At 44.4% G+C, this 20,217-nt stretch overlaps 1 protein-coding gene across 2 annotated transcripts in view; it reads right to left on the reverse strand.

The window, feature by feature from the left end:
* Positions 1 to 4,675: 4,675 nt before the first annotated feature.
* The window catches only part of LOC130361590 (guanylate cyclase soluble subunit beta-2-like), a 96,841-nt gene continuing 81,299 nt past the window's right edge, over positions 4,676 to 20,217 (reverse strand). For both annotated transcript variants that reach the window (XM_056564792.1, XM_056564793.1), the window contains 3 exons: positions 19,731 to 19,948; positions 19,549 to 19,650; positions 4,676 to 10,861 (listed from right to left, as the gene is read on the reverse strand). In XM_056564792.1, coding sequence (XP_056420767.1) covers positions 10,725 to 10,861; positions 19,549 to 19,650; positions 19,731 to 19,948 — 457 coding nt within the window. In that variant the 3' untranslated portion in view covers positions 4,676 to 10,724. The remainder of the gene's footprint in view (positions 10,862 to 19,548; positions 19,651 to 19,730; positions 19,949 to 20,217) is intronic.

Here is a 20,217-nt window from a genome sequence, read left to right on the forward strand (position 1 = left end):
CCCTGGCAGCCTTCCTTCTCATATGGACAAAACAGTTGCTTTGGGTCACTGGTCCTTTGTTATTTGAGACCTGTGTCACTTCAAAAACGTATTATGTTGTTATCTTACATCTAACTTTTCACTATTCTAACTTTTCTTCTATTTCAAGGGCCAGTTAATTAAATTGAGGAAGAATTCTGCAGTAATGACCAAGTACTTTTATGGATGCACATTCTGAAATGCTCCCACAACATTTTCTATTTAGGCAATGTAAAAAAAAGTTACGCAGGGTTTAAAGGGGGTATTTTGGTGGAGAATATTGTTTTCAAATCAACTGGTGCCAGAAAATTAAACAGATTTGTAAATTACTTCTATAAAAAAAATCTTAATCCTTCCAGTACTTATCAGCTGATGTATGCTCCAGAGGAAGTTGAGTTGTTCTTTTCAGTCTGACCACAGTGCTCTCTGCTGACGCCTCTGTCCATGTCAGGAACTGTCCAGAGCAGGAGAGGTTTGCTATGGGAATTTGCTCATATTCTGGACAGTTCCTGACACAGACAGAGGTGTCAGCAGAGAGCACTGTGGTCAGACAGAAAAAAAAACTCAACTTCCGCTATAGCACACAGCAGCTAATAAGTTCTGGAAGGAATAATATTTTTTTATAGAAGTAATTTACAAATCTGTTTAACTTGCTGGTGCCAGTTGATGAAAAAAAAATGTTTTTCACCAGAGTACCCCTTTAATGTCAAAGTAAATAAAGTGGCATGAACACTAAGGGTGAATGAACATGACGGAGTCTTTGTGTACAGCAGGCACCACCGGAATGAATAGGTGCTATGACCCCATGGGCATATGTCCTCCCCATTAGCAGTAATGCAGTTCCAGACGTAACTCCACCATAACAATGAACATGTAAATTTTTTCTACGGAGTCCAGAATTGGTATTTCCAGGGAAATGGGTGGGGTGATCTCTGATTACCTTCCCCGATGGTTTTTAGAGGTTCTGATCTAAAACAACATTAATCTCAGTCCCACAAGCACTAAAATGCATTGCGGTAATGATTGACCTATATTACTTCTTATAATGGTTAAAGGGGTATATAAGAATATTAATGTTATATAAATACAGCATTAAATTATAAACACATTGGGGGGAATTCAGAAATACCTGTTGTCTTGTGTTTCTTTTTACCCCGTTTTTTCCTGCCTTGGTTTTGATTGTCCAGGTCCATATTCATCATATGGCACACACCATTTGATGAATAACGTGTATTCCTATGCCATGTGACATCTCATATCTTTTTTTTTTTTTCATTCTCAACCTGGATTTCGTCTATTGGTTTAATGCATGCGTAATGCCTGCGACTGTCGCATCAATTAGGCGCATGTGTGCCCCGCGCGACAAACACAACATAATAAAGATGCTGTTGACAACGGTTTTTCCCCACCAGAACATACATGGAGTGAATTTGCATCAAACGAACATAGGATGCGCCAAAACATGCGACTTTAGTGAATTGTCACACATGATGAATTTGTTACCGCTGCAAAAGAAGGGCTAAATTATCACGATTCACAGTCTAGACGGGAAAACTGCTTATAAGGTTTGGAGCATGCATTTGTCACACGCGATCACGTGCGACAGATTATTGCGGCAAACATAGCCGAAAAAAAGGGTAAAAGCCTTGATGAATTTCCCCCATTTTGTATTTCAATTTAAGAGTGAAAATTTATGACATGTATGCTGTGTTCAGACTACCCTCGGAGGCTATGTAATGGGCCCCCTAAGGTAATTCCATCAGATTTGACAGGAAGAATAACATAGCATGCAGCCGGACAGCAGTGTGAATAGAGCCATACTTACATAGGATTATATCACCTGGTGATTAAAGTGCTTAGCAATGTGCAGATTAGGGCTGGGCGGTATACCGGTTCATATCGAATACCAAAATTTTTGGGCTGCACGATATGAATTTTTCCCATACCGCAATACTGGTTTGGCCCCTCCCCCTTGGGAATGAATTATCAGCTGTTCTGCTCCCCCCCCCCTCCACCAAATCATGTTACCTGCAAGCGCTGTTCTGCTCCCCCCACCAAATCATGTGACCAGCCAGCGCTGTTTTGCTCCCCCCACCAAATCATGTTACCTGCGAGCGCTGTTCTGCTCCCCCCACCAAATCATGTGACCCGCCATAGCTGTTCTGCTCCCCCCCCCCCAATTAATGTTCAGCCCAGCGGGGTACTACTCACATATGTCACCCGCGAACACTGCCCTCCTCCTCTTTGTTGGGGGCCGCCGGCACTGGAACTCACTGTACGCCGGTGGTCTCCAACCTGCGGACCTCCAGATGTTGCAAAACTACAACTTCCAGCATGCCCGGACAGCCAACGGCTGTCCGGACATGCTGGGAGTTGTAGTTTTCGCAACAGCTGGAGGTCCACAGGTTGGAGACCACTGCTGTATGCTGTATACCTATGCCCGGGCTGCAAAAGACAAAGTAAATAAACTGTAACTTACCTACTTCGGCCTTACGCTGGGGACGGGAACGTCGGAGAGCCGTCAGCCTATCAGCGGCCAAAGCGATGTCCCGCCCCGGCCAGTGATAGGCTGAGCCCACTGTCATGTAAGGGGGGGGGAGCAGAACAGCGCTGGCGGGTCACATGATTTGGGGTGGGGGGGTGAAAGAAATACCGTTATATACCGTGGAACCACCATAAGTTACAAAAATACCGTGATACACATATTTGGTCATACCGCCCAGCTCTAGTGCAGATCCACCTACTGAGCTGTATGCTTGGGGGACACACATGCAAAGACCTGGCTGTATTGAGAGCGATCATGCAGGATGACAGAAGTAAAAAAAAATTATAATAAATAAAAAAAAATGTTTTTCTTGTTTGTAAAAGACCAGGGCCTCTGCAGTAAGATGAATCCTTATTTTTAGCTTATTAGCACTGTAGCACTATATTTTCTGCTGCCAGAGGAGGAAGAAGAGTAATATTGTCCTGCGCCTGACACCAGCTGTAAAATGTAGCCACAGCATCAATAGAATACATGGAAGCAAAACATGATAAAACAAGTATTTTATGGTAAAAACATTGGAAATGACATTAAAATAACTATTCAAAGCCTTGCAGAACTTATGGTATGAAAACGATTCAAGGATAATTCCTTTAATGCTTTAATCTAGCTGTGCACTGGAAATACTTCTAGCACAATGTAAATGCTCTAATTGCATAATAATTTGCATACAGAATACATGTTATATTAATTGAACTGTAAATCTCATCGTTTGCTTTCATACCCAATGAAATAAATTGCAAAATTGCACCGCAATACTAATAATGCAGACACAACATACAATGCAAAAAAGGGCATTTTATTAAAAGGATGAGATTGTATACATCAACACCCAAAGTACTCATAATGCACACAAATCATTTCAGCTAAAAATGTCCTTTACAAAAGAATATTTACAGTGTGCGTATGTATAACACAGAACGCAATGTAAAATGAATGAACCATCACTGTACAGAATAACAGGAGATACAGGAAATGTTTTATGGTTTTAATTACACTGAAATTAAAAAGATAAATTCTCAGCATTAAACTGGATTTTTAGGGATGTTTCTTTTCTCCTAAATAAGCTGTTCTTCCAATAAGTAGCAATGTGTGGGTACAAAATGGTGGAACTGGTTAGATTGTGCTTAAACTAAAACTTTGGGCAAATGTTCAGGTACTTTAACATATCAGGGCTGTTTTATGTTTACAAAGTGATTAGAGATGAGCAAACTTACAGTAAATTCGATTTGTCACGAACTTCTCGGCTCGGCAGTTGGACTTTTCCTGAATAAATTAGTTCAGCTTTCAGGTGCTCCAGTGGGCTGGAAAAGGTGGATACCGTCCTAGGAAAGAGTCTCCTAGGACTGTCTCCACCTTTTCCAGCCCACCGGAGCACCTGAAAGCTGAACTAATTTATGCAGGAAAAGTCATCAACTGCCGAGCCGAGAAGTTTGTGACGAATCGAATTTACTGTAAGTTCGCTCATCTCTAAAAGTGATCTGTATATTTTCGGTACCTATCACTTAAGGCAATAACAACTACTGCTGCATGTTACCGGGTTGTATAGCAGAGGTTGCCCCCCTCGTCTGCCCCCCTCTGCAGTTATTGGTTGAAGCCTCTACATTCTGCATATATTATTTGTAATAATGAGAGCTTTTGCCTTTCTTTTAGACCAGAATGCGGTTTATTAAAATATCAGGAAAAAAAAGTGAAAACAATATGTTTCAGCCTGGTACAAATGCCTGCATCAGGTTATTTCTTCATTTTGGTAATCTTTTAACAAACCTCTTAGTGAGTTTTATACATATGAAGCTCTGAGATATATTTTAGGTGACATGGTGTTAAAGGGGTACTCCACTAGCCAGTGTTCAGAACTAAATGTTCCAAATGCTGTTTTCCCACTGCGGGGGTCAACCACGCCCCTCGTGCCATCATGGCCGTGCCCCCTCAATGTAAGTCTATGGGAGGGGTGTGATAGCAGTCACGCCCCCTCCCATTGACTTGCATTGAGAGGGCGTGACCATGAAGTTATGAGGGGCGTGTCCAACCCCTGCAGCGCAAAAACAGCGTTTGGAACACTTAGTTCCGAATGCTGGCAAGTGAAGTACCCCGTTAAAAAGAGCAGTGCCTTATGGAATACTAGTGCTGTTTTATGTTGATTCTGGTCTATTTGTTAAAGGGGCACTCCAGCCCTGAGACATCTTATCCCCTATCCAAAGGATAGGGGATAAGATGTCTCACCACAGGGGTCCTGCCGCTGGGGACCCCCACAATCTTGTATTTGCCACCCACCTGTTTGAGCTGCATGCCACGGTGCCAGCTCACAAACAGCTGGCACCACGGTGTGCAGCTCAAACAACTATGGCTTGAAGTCTAATAGATATTGTGGGTGTAATAGTCTAATAGATATCTGATATAGTTTGTCTCTATGAAGCTTGTGCCTATGCGGTGCACAACTCTAAAAGATGAGTGAATCACTAATTGATTTTAGTGTTATCAAAAAGGAGTTCCCCTTTTTTTAGTTTACATGTTTTCTTTTTAGGTAATTTTTTTCTGCTTTCTTTATGCAGAAAGCTCTTACTATTCCCAGAGTAAAATCTGGGTTGGGAATTGCAGGATGTGCGTAAGCTACATGTTCAGCCAATAATTACAGACCAGAATGTGATGTCAGAGAAAAGGGGCATCATTTTGGCAACTTATCCAGTCCAGTAACATGCAGCTATTTAACCATTTCCTGTAGTGGTATAGATCTATAGAGTACAGAGTGCCTTGGAAACATGCATGTAGAGCACCAGACTTCCAAGACCCATTTTACTTACGGAAAATTTGCCTTGAGTTTTGTTCTTGATTAAAACTTATCCTCTCGCCATCAGTCTGACAGCCCAAAACTTCGACCATGAGAGTTTGTAATGAATGAAACGATAAGTTTTACATGTGCAACTTGCTGCTCCTTTGAAAACAAAGACTCAGGGCCCAATTTTAGAGATCACAGGGGGTCCCAGCGGACATTCAGTAATATCCAGTGAAGTTTACTATTAGGGTCATTGCAAAAATGTCATATTTTATAATGATTATTTTGACAATGTAATATTGCTATGTTATTGCAGTAGTTTGATAGCTATGGGGTAAATCACCTTTCACTCTATGAAAACAATGAGTGGTATAATGAAAAATAAATACAATTTAAAAAAATGCACAGAATAAATGTATTTTCTGTATTTTCTTCATGTTCTTATAACACAGATACAAAGACCTGTACTGTACAACAAAGTATCTGACTATCCAGACATAGAAAGACAAACATAAAACATATAAAATCACGCATTATTACAAATATATCAACTGTTTTGAATAAACATGGAAATATATGACAATAACTTTGCTATATAGTGTTTATAGTCAAAATAAAGTGCATGAAAAATATCTACAGTATCTGAAAGTCCTATAGGATCCAAGTACAAAATGATCATACACAAAAACAATGAGATAATTCATTGTACTTAACATTAGACAGTTATTACAGTTATCATCTACCTGTCTCCCTGAATGTCTTCACTTACCTTTCTTTACTAGATATATTAAATGGAATAGAATTGTGGAAATATCCGAAGAGCATTTTTTCTTTTTGCTTTTAGATACAGCACAGTGCAGCGTCACATGTACAAATAAATACTCTGCTGGTTGCAAACTTTTATAGGGAATGTGTCAGCTATTTATCACGCTCAGAGCTGCAGACAAGGGCAGATAGCCATTAGGTGGATAAAATTATGTTTTACCTATAATCTCAAGAGTTATGAAGGCCTGGGTAAGCTGCAGCATGTATGTAGTCACCCTTCTCCCAACCCTCCCTGCCCTGCATGATTAGTGTATAGGGTTTGGCCTTGTACATCAAAGAAAGGCAGGGAGGAGTGGGGGAGGGAGGAGGCATGCATGCTGCAGCTGAGGACTGCCTCTATTACGTTAAAGCTTATTAGAATAAAAATATTTTTATAACAATGCAAACTGCTATCAGCTAAGAGTCAGGTATCCATTGTTTTGTCTCCATCTAAGCCCATGTCTGCAGCTCTGAGCAAGAGCATCATAGCTGACAGATTCTCTTACGGGATTCAGCATGGCAAGCATTCCAGTTATTTCCAACAATACTAAGGGCAAATTCAGAAAACATGTTTCCGCTTACAGGAAACCCCTACTCCCCCTCCCCATCTCAGAAGAATCTGGTGTTGTGTAATGGATTCTATCATTTATATTCTGGCTGAGATTTATTGAGCAATTTGCCTGCATCTACGTCAAGCATACTGTGAAAGTGACAGCTCTTCCTGCAGCTATCTTATAGAAACTATCAACCAGGCTTCAAGAAACCCCAGGGAACCTTAGCTGGTAAACAGTGCTTCATATTAAAAGTGGGGTGAATCATAAAACCTCTACATGTAGGCAAACACAGTCTTCTGGGGTCTGAGTTGTTGCACCTATATTTTTATTATAAATCTAGCAAAGTAAAAAAAACATAATAGACACAGAACAATGCAAATACCACAGTTTTATCTGTGATTTTTCATATCAATTATCCTTGACTATACTTTATACCAGATGCTGAAATGTCACTTAAATTTTTGGGCTAATGTGGGAAAAATCTGTATTATTTTTAGTTAGTTATATTCTTGCAGCATTTACATTCATGGCTGAAAAACATATGTTGGGCCAATCTCAAAATGATTATCCACATCGTCTGCTGCCAGTGCGGCTACAACCTTCTAGGCAGATATTTGAAGGTTAAATCTCGATGCTTGCCATGTTTTATTCAAAACGTGCACACGCAATAAACACAGCAATAGTAAAAGGCCATTTCAGAGCTGTCATACTAGCAGAGCAGAGCTTTAGTGCCAAGGAGATGTGTAATTTGTAATCTCCTCCACCGGTTGTTTATTTTACACCTCCCCCACCCCACCCCCAGCTCACAGTGGGCAAATATATGCACTCTATCCATCAATAAAATAAACTGTATTGATCAAATTATGTTAAATATATTTTCATGTTCAGCATTTTCATCATTGACGGTACCTGATGTGTCTCACTGCAGGATGGTTAAAGGAAATGGAACCAAATGTAAATTAGCAGTTTAGAGGAAGCCTATTGACACATCAATTAATGCCCATTATCCATGCTCTGGTGGTATTACTCACTGGTGCCAATAATATGCTATCTGCTTGTCACTGTGTAGATATATCAATCTGCCAAAGCATCTTACATACATTGGTACTTGACACATCAACATCAAGTCATAAACTTCTCCGAAGAGACGTTAATTTCTGAGCAGCAGGCATTCTTATGAAAAATCTCAATTTAATTTATTTTATTAGCATGTACCTATCACATTTCCTTATGTGTTACTCTGCAGTACATTTGAATACATGGATATATCTTCTAGAAGACAAGGAACTCATGAGAGGAGGGGGGTGCAGCTGGAGTTTCTCTGTGTGTCTGATAGGCTGCATGCTGTGAGAGGGGAGGGGGAGCAGCTGTGGGAAGACATTCGATGAGCACAGCAATATCATCCCACCAGGCATTGCCTGTCCACTCAGCAGGCATGGAGAGGCATTTTCAAAAACTAGGTAGAGGAATGGAAAAGGGATCAGACACACAATTTCTAGCTGCTTTTCATCCTTATATATCTGTAAAGCTCCCTAAGGAGAGATTGTGATTTTTTTTAACTCTCGATTGATGTGTTTAAATCCCATTCTTGTAAATTACGATAGAGGTGTTTTAATCCCATTCTAGTGAACCGTGTGATGCTTCCATTAGAAAATGCTGCCTATTTTACAGCAGAAGTTTGGTTGGTCTCATGTGTCCAGTCTGTTATCATCTGTATCATCAACACACAAGCTACATACTAGCACAAATGTAAAAAAAAAAACATGAACAACATGTGGATGTTTGGCCATGTCTTCCTTTCCACCTTTGTTACAAGCAACATGTTACAACAACACTACTACAGCAATTGAGTTACAATTTCCACTAGCATGAATAAAACGTTCTAAAATAAAGTGGAACACTATGTAGATATTTTGCTTACGTTGGCTCACAGATGGCACCAACAGTTAGAAGAAAAAAGATTATTCAATGGGTTTCTCCATCAGCCTGAAAACCCTACAGTACTAGCAAGTTAAAGGTCTCTAAATTATTGCCTATTACCATTTACCAGCATTTCAAGAATAACATTTCGATGTACAACATGGCAAGGAAGTTTTTTTTTTTTAAACAAAAGCTATTGCCAGATGCCAAAAGACTGGTGAAGAAAGTATAGAAAATAACAAATAAACATGTATATTATTTATTAAAATTTGGCACAGGTTTTCTGAAAACAGACAGCTACCATCATAAGGAAGCACAGGAAGCTAATGTCATACCATGCTGAAAACATGACCCTAATGTCTGCTTATTATTGGCATCCCAAGGTCTAGCCTGCCCATCAACCCAAGCAAAAATTGGTTTAGACTGCATTTGGCACTGGAATTTCCAAATATAACCTTACACTATATAGTACCAAATGCTCCATATCTTAGAATTAATATGAGTCATTACTTTCTAATATACAATCATCTGTACAGGGAGAATGTGGTAGCAGTCAGGAGATAGCATTCCATACATTCCACATATGTTATTAATAGACTGCTAAAACACATACACCATAGTATGTGTTTTTACCGTTATTGCTTTGAGTGAAAAACTAACGTCAATACAATACAACTTCAATACAGTTAGGGAAAAAAAATGTGCATATGTGAACTGTTCAGGTATATAGCAGACACTATTCTGACATACAGTATATGCAGCCAATTACACCCTATGAATAGGCTGTGCATGTATGTTAGGGGAATTTCCCAGAGTATACACTGACCATACACACCGAATGCAGCATGAACATAGCCCTAGAGGTTTGCTTATGCCCAATATCCTGCAGATATGAATGCAGAAGCATCTATCCGAAAAATATAGTGTATATAAAGTAAGTGAGTAAGTAAAGGTGTTTGTCATACAGCTTCTCACCTGCTCCCTGTTTGGAAGCCGAAATATTTATTCCCATTTATTTCCACATAGTGAACTATTACCATATAATATAGAATTCCATTCACATAGTTAAAGGGGTACTCCGCTTCTTAGTATTTGGAACAAACTGTTCCGAAAGCTAGATCCGGCGCCGGGAGCTTGTGATGTCTAGGCCCCATCATGACATTACGCCCGCCCCCTCGATGCAAGTCTATGGGAGGGGGCGTGACAGCCGCCACGCCCCCTCCCATAGACTTGCATAGAGGGGGCGGGGTGTGATGTAATGAGGGGGTTGGGCTATGACGTCACGAGCTCCCGGCGTCACGAGCACTGGTACAAGGGTTCTGCACATTCACAGCAATGACATTTCTATCTATATAGACCATCTCTAAAGTACACTTTTCTAAAAGGACAAGCTGTGCTTATACTGTGCGAGCACACTTTCTATACTTAATAAAAAATATAAGAAATGTTTCCTTTGGTCAGAATTTATGGAATGCAATCTATGTACGATGAATATAAAATACATTCTTTATGTGTTCGTATTAGTTTAAATTGGTGATACTCAACTGGCAGTCTGAGGCAGTATAGCATTATTAATCCAAGGTATCATTGCTCTTTGTCCCCATAAAAGAGAGTTACCAATAAATAAAATGTATTGCATATTTGACAGTACAGTATACCAAAAAACAATATACAAGGAAGAAGAAGTAGCACTCCAAAGCATACAGTGAAATCACAGTTTTGTTCACCCAATTTCAAAAAGCAACAGTCTATCTCCTCCATGAAACTAGTTTTAAGCCTGAACTTGGCTCTGTAAAGGAGATGAAATGTTTTTAGGCCATCAATATCAAATCAGTGGGGTCTGACACCTGGCACTTTCACCGATCAGCTGTTCAAAGTGGCCAAGACACTTCAGTGGGCATCACGACCCTTTCATTGTCTACTAGACACAGCTTCATATGTTTTGTAAAGGATATGCCTGGTACTGCAGCTTAGCCCCATTTACTGAGCTACACAGAGCTGCCATGGCCCATTCAAAAGGCTGATCAGGCATCCACCACCAATCTGATATTGATAAGCTATCTTAGGCTAGGCCATCAATATCAAAGACCTGGAAAACCCCCATAAGCTGATATTAAATGAGAACACAGAAGTGTGATCTGACATGAGCGTTTTCAGGCTCTTGTTTTTCTCTTGATTTTTTCAAACAATCATCTTCAACCCGACGACCATTTTGGATATTCCTATAGTCTTTTGAATCACTTATTTTTCCTGAAAAACAAACAAACAAACATGCAATGCATTAATAGGAAATGATAAAATATGACTCCTGCCATCCTCCAGCTCCTCTATTTGTATAGCTGTATTTTCAGAAGTCTGCATTTCACTTAAACAGGCGTAGTTCCATAGTTCATAATGTTGAAAAAAGACCAGAGTCCATCAAGTTCAACCTATATCCCTAATAAGTTGATCCAGGGGAAGACAAAAAACCCTCATACTAGAGGTAAAAATTCCTTCCCTACTCCAAATTTGGCAGATCTATGAGGTTATCTAAAATTAAAGGGGATGCTCATGTAAACAAAGCTTGATCATCAGTGCAGGCCTGAAAAAATCATCTATAACTTTGAAGGGGTTATCCAGGAATAGAAAAACACAGGTAATTTATTTCCAAAACTACTCTTTGTCTGTCTCCAGGTTGGGTGTAGTATTACAACTTGGCTCCATTAACTTCAATGAAGCTTAGCTGCAAAACCACACCCAATCTGGAGACAGACAGGGAGCGGTTTTGGAAAGAAATGACCCATGTTTTTCTATTCCTGGATAAACCCCTTAAGATTAACAAACACATTGTTAACCCCTCATAACATGTTTGTTGAGTACTTCTTAACCTGTATGGTGCAAACAATGGCAGTCACCAGCAAGGGACATGGAACAGTTATCTGGGTATCTATCTCTGAAAGCCATGTTTTGCTTCAGTTGTGTAGTCAATCTTAGCTCGTGCTGCCCATGTCTCACTATAAAGTATAAGAGTGTGCTTTCATTGTGCCACAATGTAGAGAATTGGAGGTATTTAAAAGGTTCCCATCTGACAAAGTTATCTCCTATCCACAGGATAGGTGATAAAAAGCTGACTGCTGTGATCTGACTGCTGGGGCCCCCTTGCAATCTTGAGGACAGGGCTCCCAGTCTTCCTTTAGAATGGAAACCGATAAAGACTGTACTTGGCTGTTTCCACGGCTCCTGTAGAGAATGAGTTGAGAAGCATCGTGCACATGTGACCCACCGCTCCAATTTAACAGGAGACTGGGGTCCCTGTTCTTGATATCGCAGGAAGGCCTAGAGGTTGGACCTCCATGATCATCTAGTTATTTCCTATTCTGTGGATAGGGGATAATGTTGTCAGATGGGAAAACCCCTTTAAGTCCAACTGAATCGAAATTGGTACAGAAACTGGAATAAAAAATGTTGGACATGCATGGTGGAGGCATAGCACAAGAAATGGTACAAAGTATTAAAGACAGATTGTTGGCTTCTCCAAGAAAGGCTTTACGGCTCAGCAGATGGAAAAATTCAAGAGCACGGGCCAAAGAGCTGCAAAGATACCAAGTAGAGCCCCGGGACTGGTTTTTAAATCCCGCTCCCACCCTCTCCCAATTACTTTTTTGACCAATCGCGCCCGCTCCCTCCCTCCCGATGACTTTTTTGACCAATCCTGCCCCCTCCTGATTACTTTTTGACAAATCCTGCCCGCTAAAATGTTTTTCCAATCTCTCCTGCTCCCGCTAACATAGGAATGTACAGACACTAGGGTGCGATGCTCTGCACACACTGCCATGTATAGCAGTTGTCAGGATCCGGATACTGTGAGGATACTGGTGGTGGATTCTCTGTGTCAGTGGGGTGATGACGTGGGCCGTACCAGGGGAACGGAGTCTAAGGGGTTACTGGTTTTCACCAGAGCCCGCCGCAAAGAGGGATGGACTTGCAGCGTCAGGTAACCCCCAGGTCATTCCACCCGATAGCGACTCAACCCCAACTGACGGCTGAGACAGGCGCGGTACAAGGGATTAGGCAAGAGCAAGGTCGGACGTAGCAGAAGGTCAGGGCAGGCAGCAAGGATCGTAGTCAGGGGAAAAGGCAGAGGGTCTGGAACACTGGCTTGGGACATACAAGGAAACGCTTTCACTGGCACAAGGCAACAAGATCCGGCAATGCTGGGAAGGGGAAGTGAGGTTACCAATCAGTGGCGCACTGGCCCTTTAAACCGCAGAGAGCCGGCGCGCGCGTGCCCTAGGGAGCGGGGCCGCGCGCGCCGGGACAGAGCCGTCGGGGAACAGGACGGGTGAGGAGACCGGGATGCGAGCCGCGATCGGGCGCGTCCCGCTACGCGGGTCGCATCCCCGCGGTAACATTAATGCAGAACTCCCAGTCAGCGGGTCTGACCGGGGCGCTGCAAGAAGGTGAATGCTTCGAGCGCTCCAGGGAGGAGCAGGGACCCGGAGCGCTCGGTGTAACAGTACCCCCCCCCCCCCCTTGGGTCTCCCCCTCTTTTTGGAACCCAAAAACTTGCGAATGAGCTCCTTGGGGATATTATCCTCAGGTTCCCAAGACCTCTCTTCAGGGCCACAATTCTCCCAATCTACGAGAATTTTTTTTTTTTACCTCTGACCATTTCGGACGCAAGGATTTCCTTAACAGCGAAGACATCAGAGGAGCCAGAGACAGGAGCAGGAGCGACAACCTTGGGAGAGAAGCGGTTAAGAACAAGAGGTTTGAGAATAGAAACATGAAAATAGTTAGGAATACGGAGAGAAGGGGGAAGAAGAAGTTTGTAGGAGACAGGATTGATTTGACTCTTGATTTTAAAAGGTCCAAGATAAAGTGGTCCCAGCTTATAGCTGGGAACACAGAAGCAGATATACTTGGCAGAGAGCCACACTTTGTCCACAGGAGCGAAGACAGGAGGAGTTCTTTTCTTTTTATCGGCATGTCTCTTCATACGAGACGAGGCCAGTAGGAGCGACTTTGAGTTTCCTTCCAGATGATAGAGATGTCCCGGGTAACTTCATCAACGTCAGGCAATACAGAAGAAGTGGGAATGGGGAGGGGGGGCAGATGGTGACGGCCGTACACCACAAAGAACGGGGATTTGGCGGAGGATTCAGAGTTTTTGAAATTGTATGAGAATTCAGCTGTTACGCCGAGCGCTCCGGGTCCCCGCTCCTCCCCGGAGCGCTCGCTACACTCTCGCTACTGCAGTGCTCCGGTCAGATCCACTGACCCGGTGCGCTGCGATACCGCCTCCAGCCGGGATGCGATTCGCGATGCGGGTGGCGCCCGCTCGCGATGCGCACCCCGGCTCCCGTACCTGACTCGCTCTCCGTCGGTCCTGTCCCGGCGCGCGCGGCCCCACTCCCTAGGGCGCGCGCGCGCCGGGTCTCTGCGATTTAAAGGGCCACTGCGCCGCTGATTGGCGCAAGTGGTTCTAATTAGTGTGTTCACCTGTGCACTCCCTATGTATACCTCACTTCCCCTGCACTCCCTCGCCGGATCTTGTTGCCATTGTGCCAGTGAAAGCGTTTCCTTGTGTGTTCCTAGCCTGTGTTCCAGACCTCCTGCCGTTGCCCCTGACTACGATCCTTGCTGCCTGCCCCGACCTTCTGCTACGTCCGACCTTGCTTCTGTCTACTCCCTTGTACCGCGCCTATCTTCAGCAGTCAGAGAGGTTGAGCCGTTGCTAGTGGATACGACCTGGTCACTACCGCCGCAGCAAGACCATCCCGCTTTGCGGCGGGCTCTGGTGAAAACCAGTAGTGACTTAGAACCGGTCCACTAGCACGGTCCACGCCAATCCCTCTCTGGCACAGAGGATCCACCTCCTGCCAGCCGGCATCGTGACATCAGCCTAGGGCAGAAGGTCGACCCAATCGTCCTGGCGGGAGGAAACAAACTGTTGCAAATAGTCACCAAGGATCTGGTTAACTCTCCCTACTTGCCCATTGGATTGGGGATGATAGGAGGACGAGAAATTTTATTTGATTTTTAATTGATTACAGAGAGCTCTCCAAAATTTTGATACAAATTGGGCTCCTCTATCCGAGACGATATGCGTGGGTAGCCCATGAAGGCGAAAAATATGCATAAAAAATTGCTTCGCCAACTGTGGCGCAGAAGGAAGACCGGGAAGCGGAATGAAATGTGCCATTTTGGAGAAACGATCAACGACCACCCAGATGACGGTGTTGCCATGGGATACAGGCAGATCCGTAATAAAATCCATGGCAATTTGAGACCATGGCTGCTCAGGAACAGGTAAAGGAAGGAGGAGTCCAGCAGGCTTCTGGCGAGGGGTCTTGTCCCGGGCACAAACTGTACAGGCCCGAATGAAATCAGCGACATCACCCTCCAGCGTAGGCCACCAATATAAACGAGAAATAAGTTGGATAGACTTCTTGACGCCAGCGTGGCCAGCGAGGTGAGAGAAATGTCCCTACTTGAGGATCTTGAGGCGCTGGCGTGGAGGGACAAAGGTCTTTCTAGGAGGAGTTTGTCTAATAGAAGCTGGAGCAGAGGAGACCAGGCACTCAGGAGGTACTATGTGCTGTAGAGGGGCTTCAGATTCGGTAGCATCAGAGGAACGAGAAAGGGCGTCAGCCCTGACGTTTTTGTCAGCAGGACGAAAGTGAATTTCGAAGTTAAAGCGGGCAAAAACAACGACCACCTAGCCTGGCGAGGGTTCAGATGTTGGGCAGACTGGAGATACGAGAGATTCTTGTAATCAGTGTAGATGACAATGGGGTGTTTGGAACCTTCCAATAGATGCCTCCATTCTTCGAGAGCTAGCTTGATGGCCAGAAGTTCACGATCACCAATGGAATAATTTTTTTCCGCCGGAGAGAAGGTTTTAGAAAATAAACCACAAGTAATATTATGTCCGGTAGAGTTTTTTGGAGGAATACGGCTCCGGCTCCAACTGAGGAGGTGTCCACTTCCAGCAAGAAGGGTTTCGATGGATCAGGTCTGGACAGTACTGGGGCAGAAGCGAAGGCAGTTTTGAGGCGATTGAAGGCCTCATCCGCTTGAGGAGGCCAGGACTTAGGGTTGGCATTCTTCCTGGTTAGGGCCACAATCGGAGCCACAATGGTGGAAAAATGCGGAATAAACTGTCGGTAGTAGTTGGCAAATCCTAAGAAGCGTTGGATAGCACGGAGTCCAGAAGGGCGTGGCCAATCTAAAACCGCTGACAGTTTGTCTGGGTCCATTTGAAGTCCCTGGCCAGAGACTAGGTAACCTAGGAAGGGAAGAGATTGGCATTCAAAGAGACATTTCTCCATTTTGGCATACAGTTGATTTTCGCGGAGTCTCTGGAGCACTAGGCGGACATGACGACGGTGTTCCTCTAGACTAGAGGAGAAAATCAAGATGTCGTCAAGGTAAACCACAACACAGGTATATAACAAGTCCCGAAATATTTCATTAACGAAGTCCTGGAAGACTGCAGGGGCGTTGCAGAGCCCAAAAGACATAACAAGATATTCAAAATGTCCGTCTCTGGTATTAAATGCGGTTTTCCACTCATCCCCTTTCCTGATGGGAATGAGATTATATACGCCTCTTAAGTCCAATTTTGTGAAGATGTTGGCGCCACGAAGGCTGTCAAAGAGTTCCGAGATTAGAGGCAGGGGATAGCGGTTTTTGATGGTGATTTTATTTAAACCGCGGTAGTCAATACATGGCCGTAGGGTACCGTCGTTTTTCGACACAAAGAAGAACCCCGCTCCGGCAGGGGATGAGGACTTGCGAATGAATCCCCTCTTTAAATTTTCCTGGATTTAGTCAGACATGGCTTGAGTCTCAGGGGCGAAGAGAGGATAGATCCTGCCCCGGGGTGGAGTAGTACCAGGAAGGAGGTCAATAGGGCAGTTATAAGGCCTATGAGGTGGCAAAGTCTCTTCTTGTTTTTTACAGAAAACATCGGCATAGTCCTGGTAGGCCTTGGAAAGACCTGGTATAGGTGGAGCCACAGGGGTTTGACTGACGGGAGCAGACGTGAGGCAATGTTTGAGACAAGAAGAACCCCAGCTCTTGATCTCCCCGGTGGTCCAGTCAAGGGTAGGAGAATGACGTTGGAGCCATGGCAAGCCGAGGAGAATTTCGGAGGTGCAGTTGGGTAGGACAAGAAATTAAATTTTTTCATGATGCAGTCCAATGCACATTAGCAGGGGTTCTGTGCGGTAACGCACAGTGCAGTCCAATTTTTCTCCATTGACTGAAGAGATGTAGAGCGGTCTGACGAGACTGGTCACTGGAATGTTGAACCTATTAACGAAAGAGGCCAAAATAAAATTTCCTGCAGAACCGGAATCCAAGAAGGCCACAGCTGAGAAGGAGGAGTTAGCAGAAGGAGAAATCCGCACAGGCACAGTAAGACGTGGAGAAGCAGAATTCACACCTAGAGCGGTCTCACCTTTGTGCGGAATCGGAGTGCGTTTTTCCTGACGCGGAGGGCGGATAGGACAGTCTTTTAGGAAGTGTTCGGTACTAGCACAGTACAGGCATAGATTCTCGTTACGGCAGCGAGTCCTCTCTTGTAAGGTCAGGCGGGACCGGTCCACTTGCATAGCCTTCTCGGCAGAAGGCACAAGAACATATTGCAGTGGACTTGAGAAGAGAGGAGTCGGGGAGAGAAATCGCCTGGTGCGAACAAAGTCCTTCTCTTGTGGGAGCTCCTGGCGTCTTTCAGAAAAACGCATGTCAATGCGGGTGGCCAAATGGATAAGTTCAGACAGGTTAGCAGGAATTTCTCGTGCGGCCAGTACATCCTTGATGTTGCTGGATAGGCCTTTCTTAAAGGTCGCGCAGAGGGCCTCATTGTTCCAGGATAATTCAGAGGCAAGAGTACGAAATTGGATGGCGTATTCGCCCACAGAAGAACTTCCTTGGACAAGGTTCAGCAAAGCAGTCTCGGCAGAAGAGGCCCGGGCTGGTTCCTCGAAGACACTACGAACCTCAGTGAAGAAGGACTGGACAGTGGCAGTGACAGGATCATTGCGGTCCCAGAGCGGTGTGGCCCATGACAAGGCCTTTCCAGACAGGAGACTAACCACGAAAGCCACCTTAGACCGTTCTGTGGGAAATTGGTCCGACATCATCTCCAAGTGTAGGGAACATTGAGACAGGAAACCACGGCATAGTTTGGAGTCCCCATCAAATTTGTCCGGCAGGAACAAGCGGAGGCTGGGAGCGGCCACTCGCTGCGGAGGAGGTGCAGGAGCTGGCGGAGGAGATGGTTGCTGAAGCTGTGGCAGGAGTTGTTGCAGCATGACTGTCTGTTGAGATTGCTGGGCGACCACCGTGGTAAGGTCAGCGACAACTGGCAGCGGGACCTCAGCGGGATCCATGGCCGGATCTACAGTCAGGATCCGGATACTGTGAGGATACTAGTGGTGGATCCTCTGTGTCAGTGGGGTGATGACGTGGGCCGTACCAGGGGAACGGAGTCTAAGGGGTTACTGGTTTTGTGATGACGTGGGCCGTACCAGGGGAACGGAGTCTAAGGGGTTACTGGTTTTCACCAGAGACCGCCGCAAAGCGGGATGGACTTGCAGCGGCAGGTAACCCCCAGGTCGTTCCACCCGATAGCGACTCAACCCCAACTGACGGATGAGACCGGCGCAGTACAAGGGATTAGGTAAGAGCAAGGTCGGATGTAGCAGAAGGTCAGGGCAGGCAGCAAGGATCGTAGTCAGGGGCAACGGCAGAGGGTCTGGAACACTGGCTTGGGACATACAAGGAAACGCTTTCACTGGCACAAGGCAACAAGATCCGGCAATGCTGGGAAGGGGAAGTGAGGTTATATAGAGAGGGCACAGGTGTGAGCACTAATTGGGCCAGGCACCAATCAGTGGCGCACTGGCCCTTTAAATCGCAGAGAGCTGGCGCGCGCGCACCCTAGGGAGCGGGGCCGCACGCGCTGGGACAGAGCCGTTGGGGAACAGGACGGGTGAGGAGACCGGGATGCAAGCCGCGAGCGGGCGCGTCCCGCTACGCGTGTCGCATCCCCGCCGGTAACATTAATGCAGCGCTCCCGGTCAGCGCTGCGGGGAGGAGCAGGGACCCGGAGCGCTCAGCGTAACAGTGTGTGTAGTACACACACTGCTATACATGGAGGGGGGGGGGGGATGTGCAGAGCATTGCACTCTAGTGTATGCACAGATGTGAATAGCAGTGACTGTGCAGACTCTGGGTCACTAACCGATGCAATATACTACCAAAACCAAATAACAACCAAACCCCTGGGCCGTAGCCCAGGGTAAAACACCCCTATCTAGACAATCCCTAAAACATAACTTTTAATGTTGTGATATTGTTAAAAGGTTTCTTCCCAGAAAAGACTAAAACTTTATCAAGATATCAAGGGTAACAGTAACTAGGAGTTATCACTCCAATAGCTGTAGTATACAGCCCTGCAGTTGCCGGCATACCTGAACCTGTCTCTTGTTTATCAAATTATTTTTCTATACTAATACTGGTCATTTCTCATACATTTTAGTAGGATTTATATAACTAGTGGATTATAAACTCCTATATTCCTATTTTATCCAATTATCCGGCACGACGGGTACGTGCAATACAGTTTACCTCGGTACATAATTCTTTTAGTGTTGTGAGCCTCTCAAACTTTTTTCTTTTATGAAAGAATTTGTGACAGTGGCTTCGAAAGAAGCTGCCAATGTAAATGTGAACATAGCATAAATTACAAGCAGAAATGCAAGTAATATGATGGTATTATTTATACAATATCCTGGTATGATTGGCACTGTGGAGGTTTATGGAATTCCTCACACAACTTACACAGTCCATGGATGCATCGATAAAAGCAATGTGACTACCAGGGTTATTTCAGTATGGGTAATTTTGGGCAATAGTAAAACATAGAGTGCTGAAATAATACGTACCAGTTACATCTGTGTGTCCCCCCTTGTCACTGAAGAGCAGGTTATCATCATAGTGCATGGGTATTGTAGGGCAGGAGTTCTGGATATATTCTTCCTGCGTCGCTGTACAGGAAAAACAAATATTAGGTTTAATCTGAAGACTGAGCACTTGAATTGTGAATGATCATATAGAGCAATTTTACCTTGAGGACATGTCATTTGCAGGCTGCCCTTGCTGAGATCCTCATGTAGAGACTGGGAAGATTCTCGCCCTGAATCGGTCTCTTTTGCTGGTCTTCCTAAAATCTCATTTTCTTGAGCAGTTACATTTCTCACCAGGAAGTATGTGCACATTTTACCTTTTCCTTTTACATCGATTTCTCCACGTCCAGCTATTTCAAATTCTTTATCTTTAAGACATCTCAAGAGAAAGAGAAAGACAAAAAAAGATTATTTATGAGCTTCTCTGGGGCATGATGTCTCGGCAATGGAAAGCGCATACATGATTATTCCTTCATAAAACAATTCTCCTGGGATTTCATTTTACAACCAGAAGACATAAATGGAGCTCTAAGGTGTAAACAGATAAATATCCGTGTCTGTCATGTTCACTTTGATAAAACAATAATGATAATCTGAAATGTTTAGTCCCTGACTTTTCCAGGTTATGTCCAAATCTGTCTGTCAGTA

This window comes from Hyla sarda, chromosome 3, assembly GCF_029499605.1.
Source record: "Hyla sarda isolate aHylSar1 chromosome 3, aHylSar1.hap1, whole genome shotgun sequence".
In the NCBI taxonomy this organism is placed as follows: Eukaryota; Metazoa; Chordata; class Amphibia; order Anura; family Hylidae; genus Hyla; species Hyla sarda.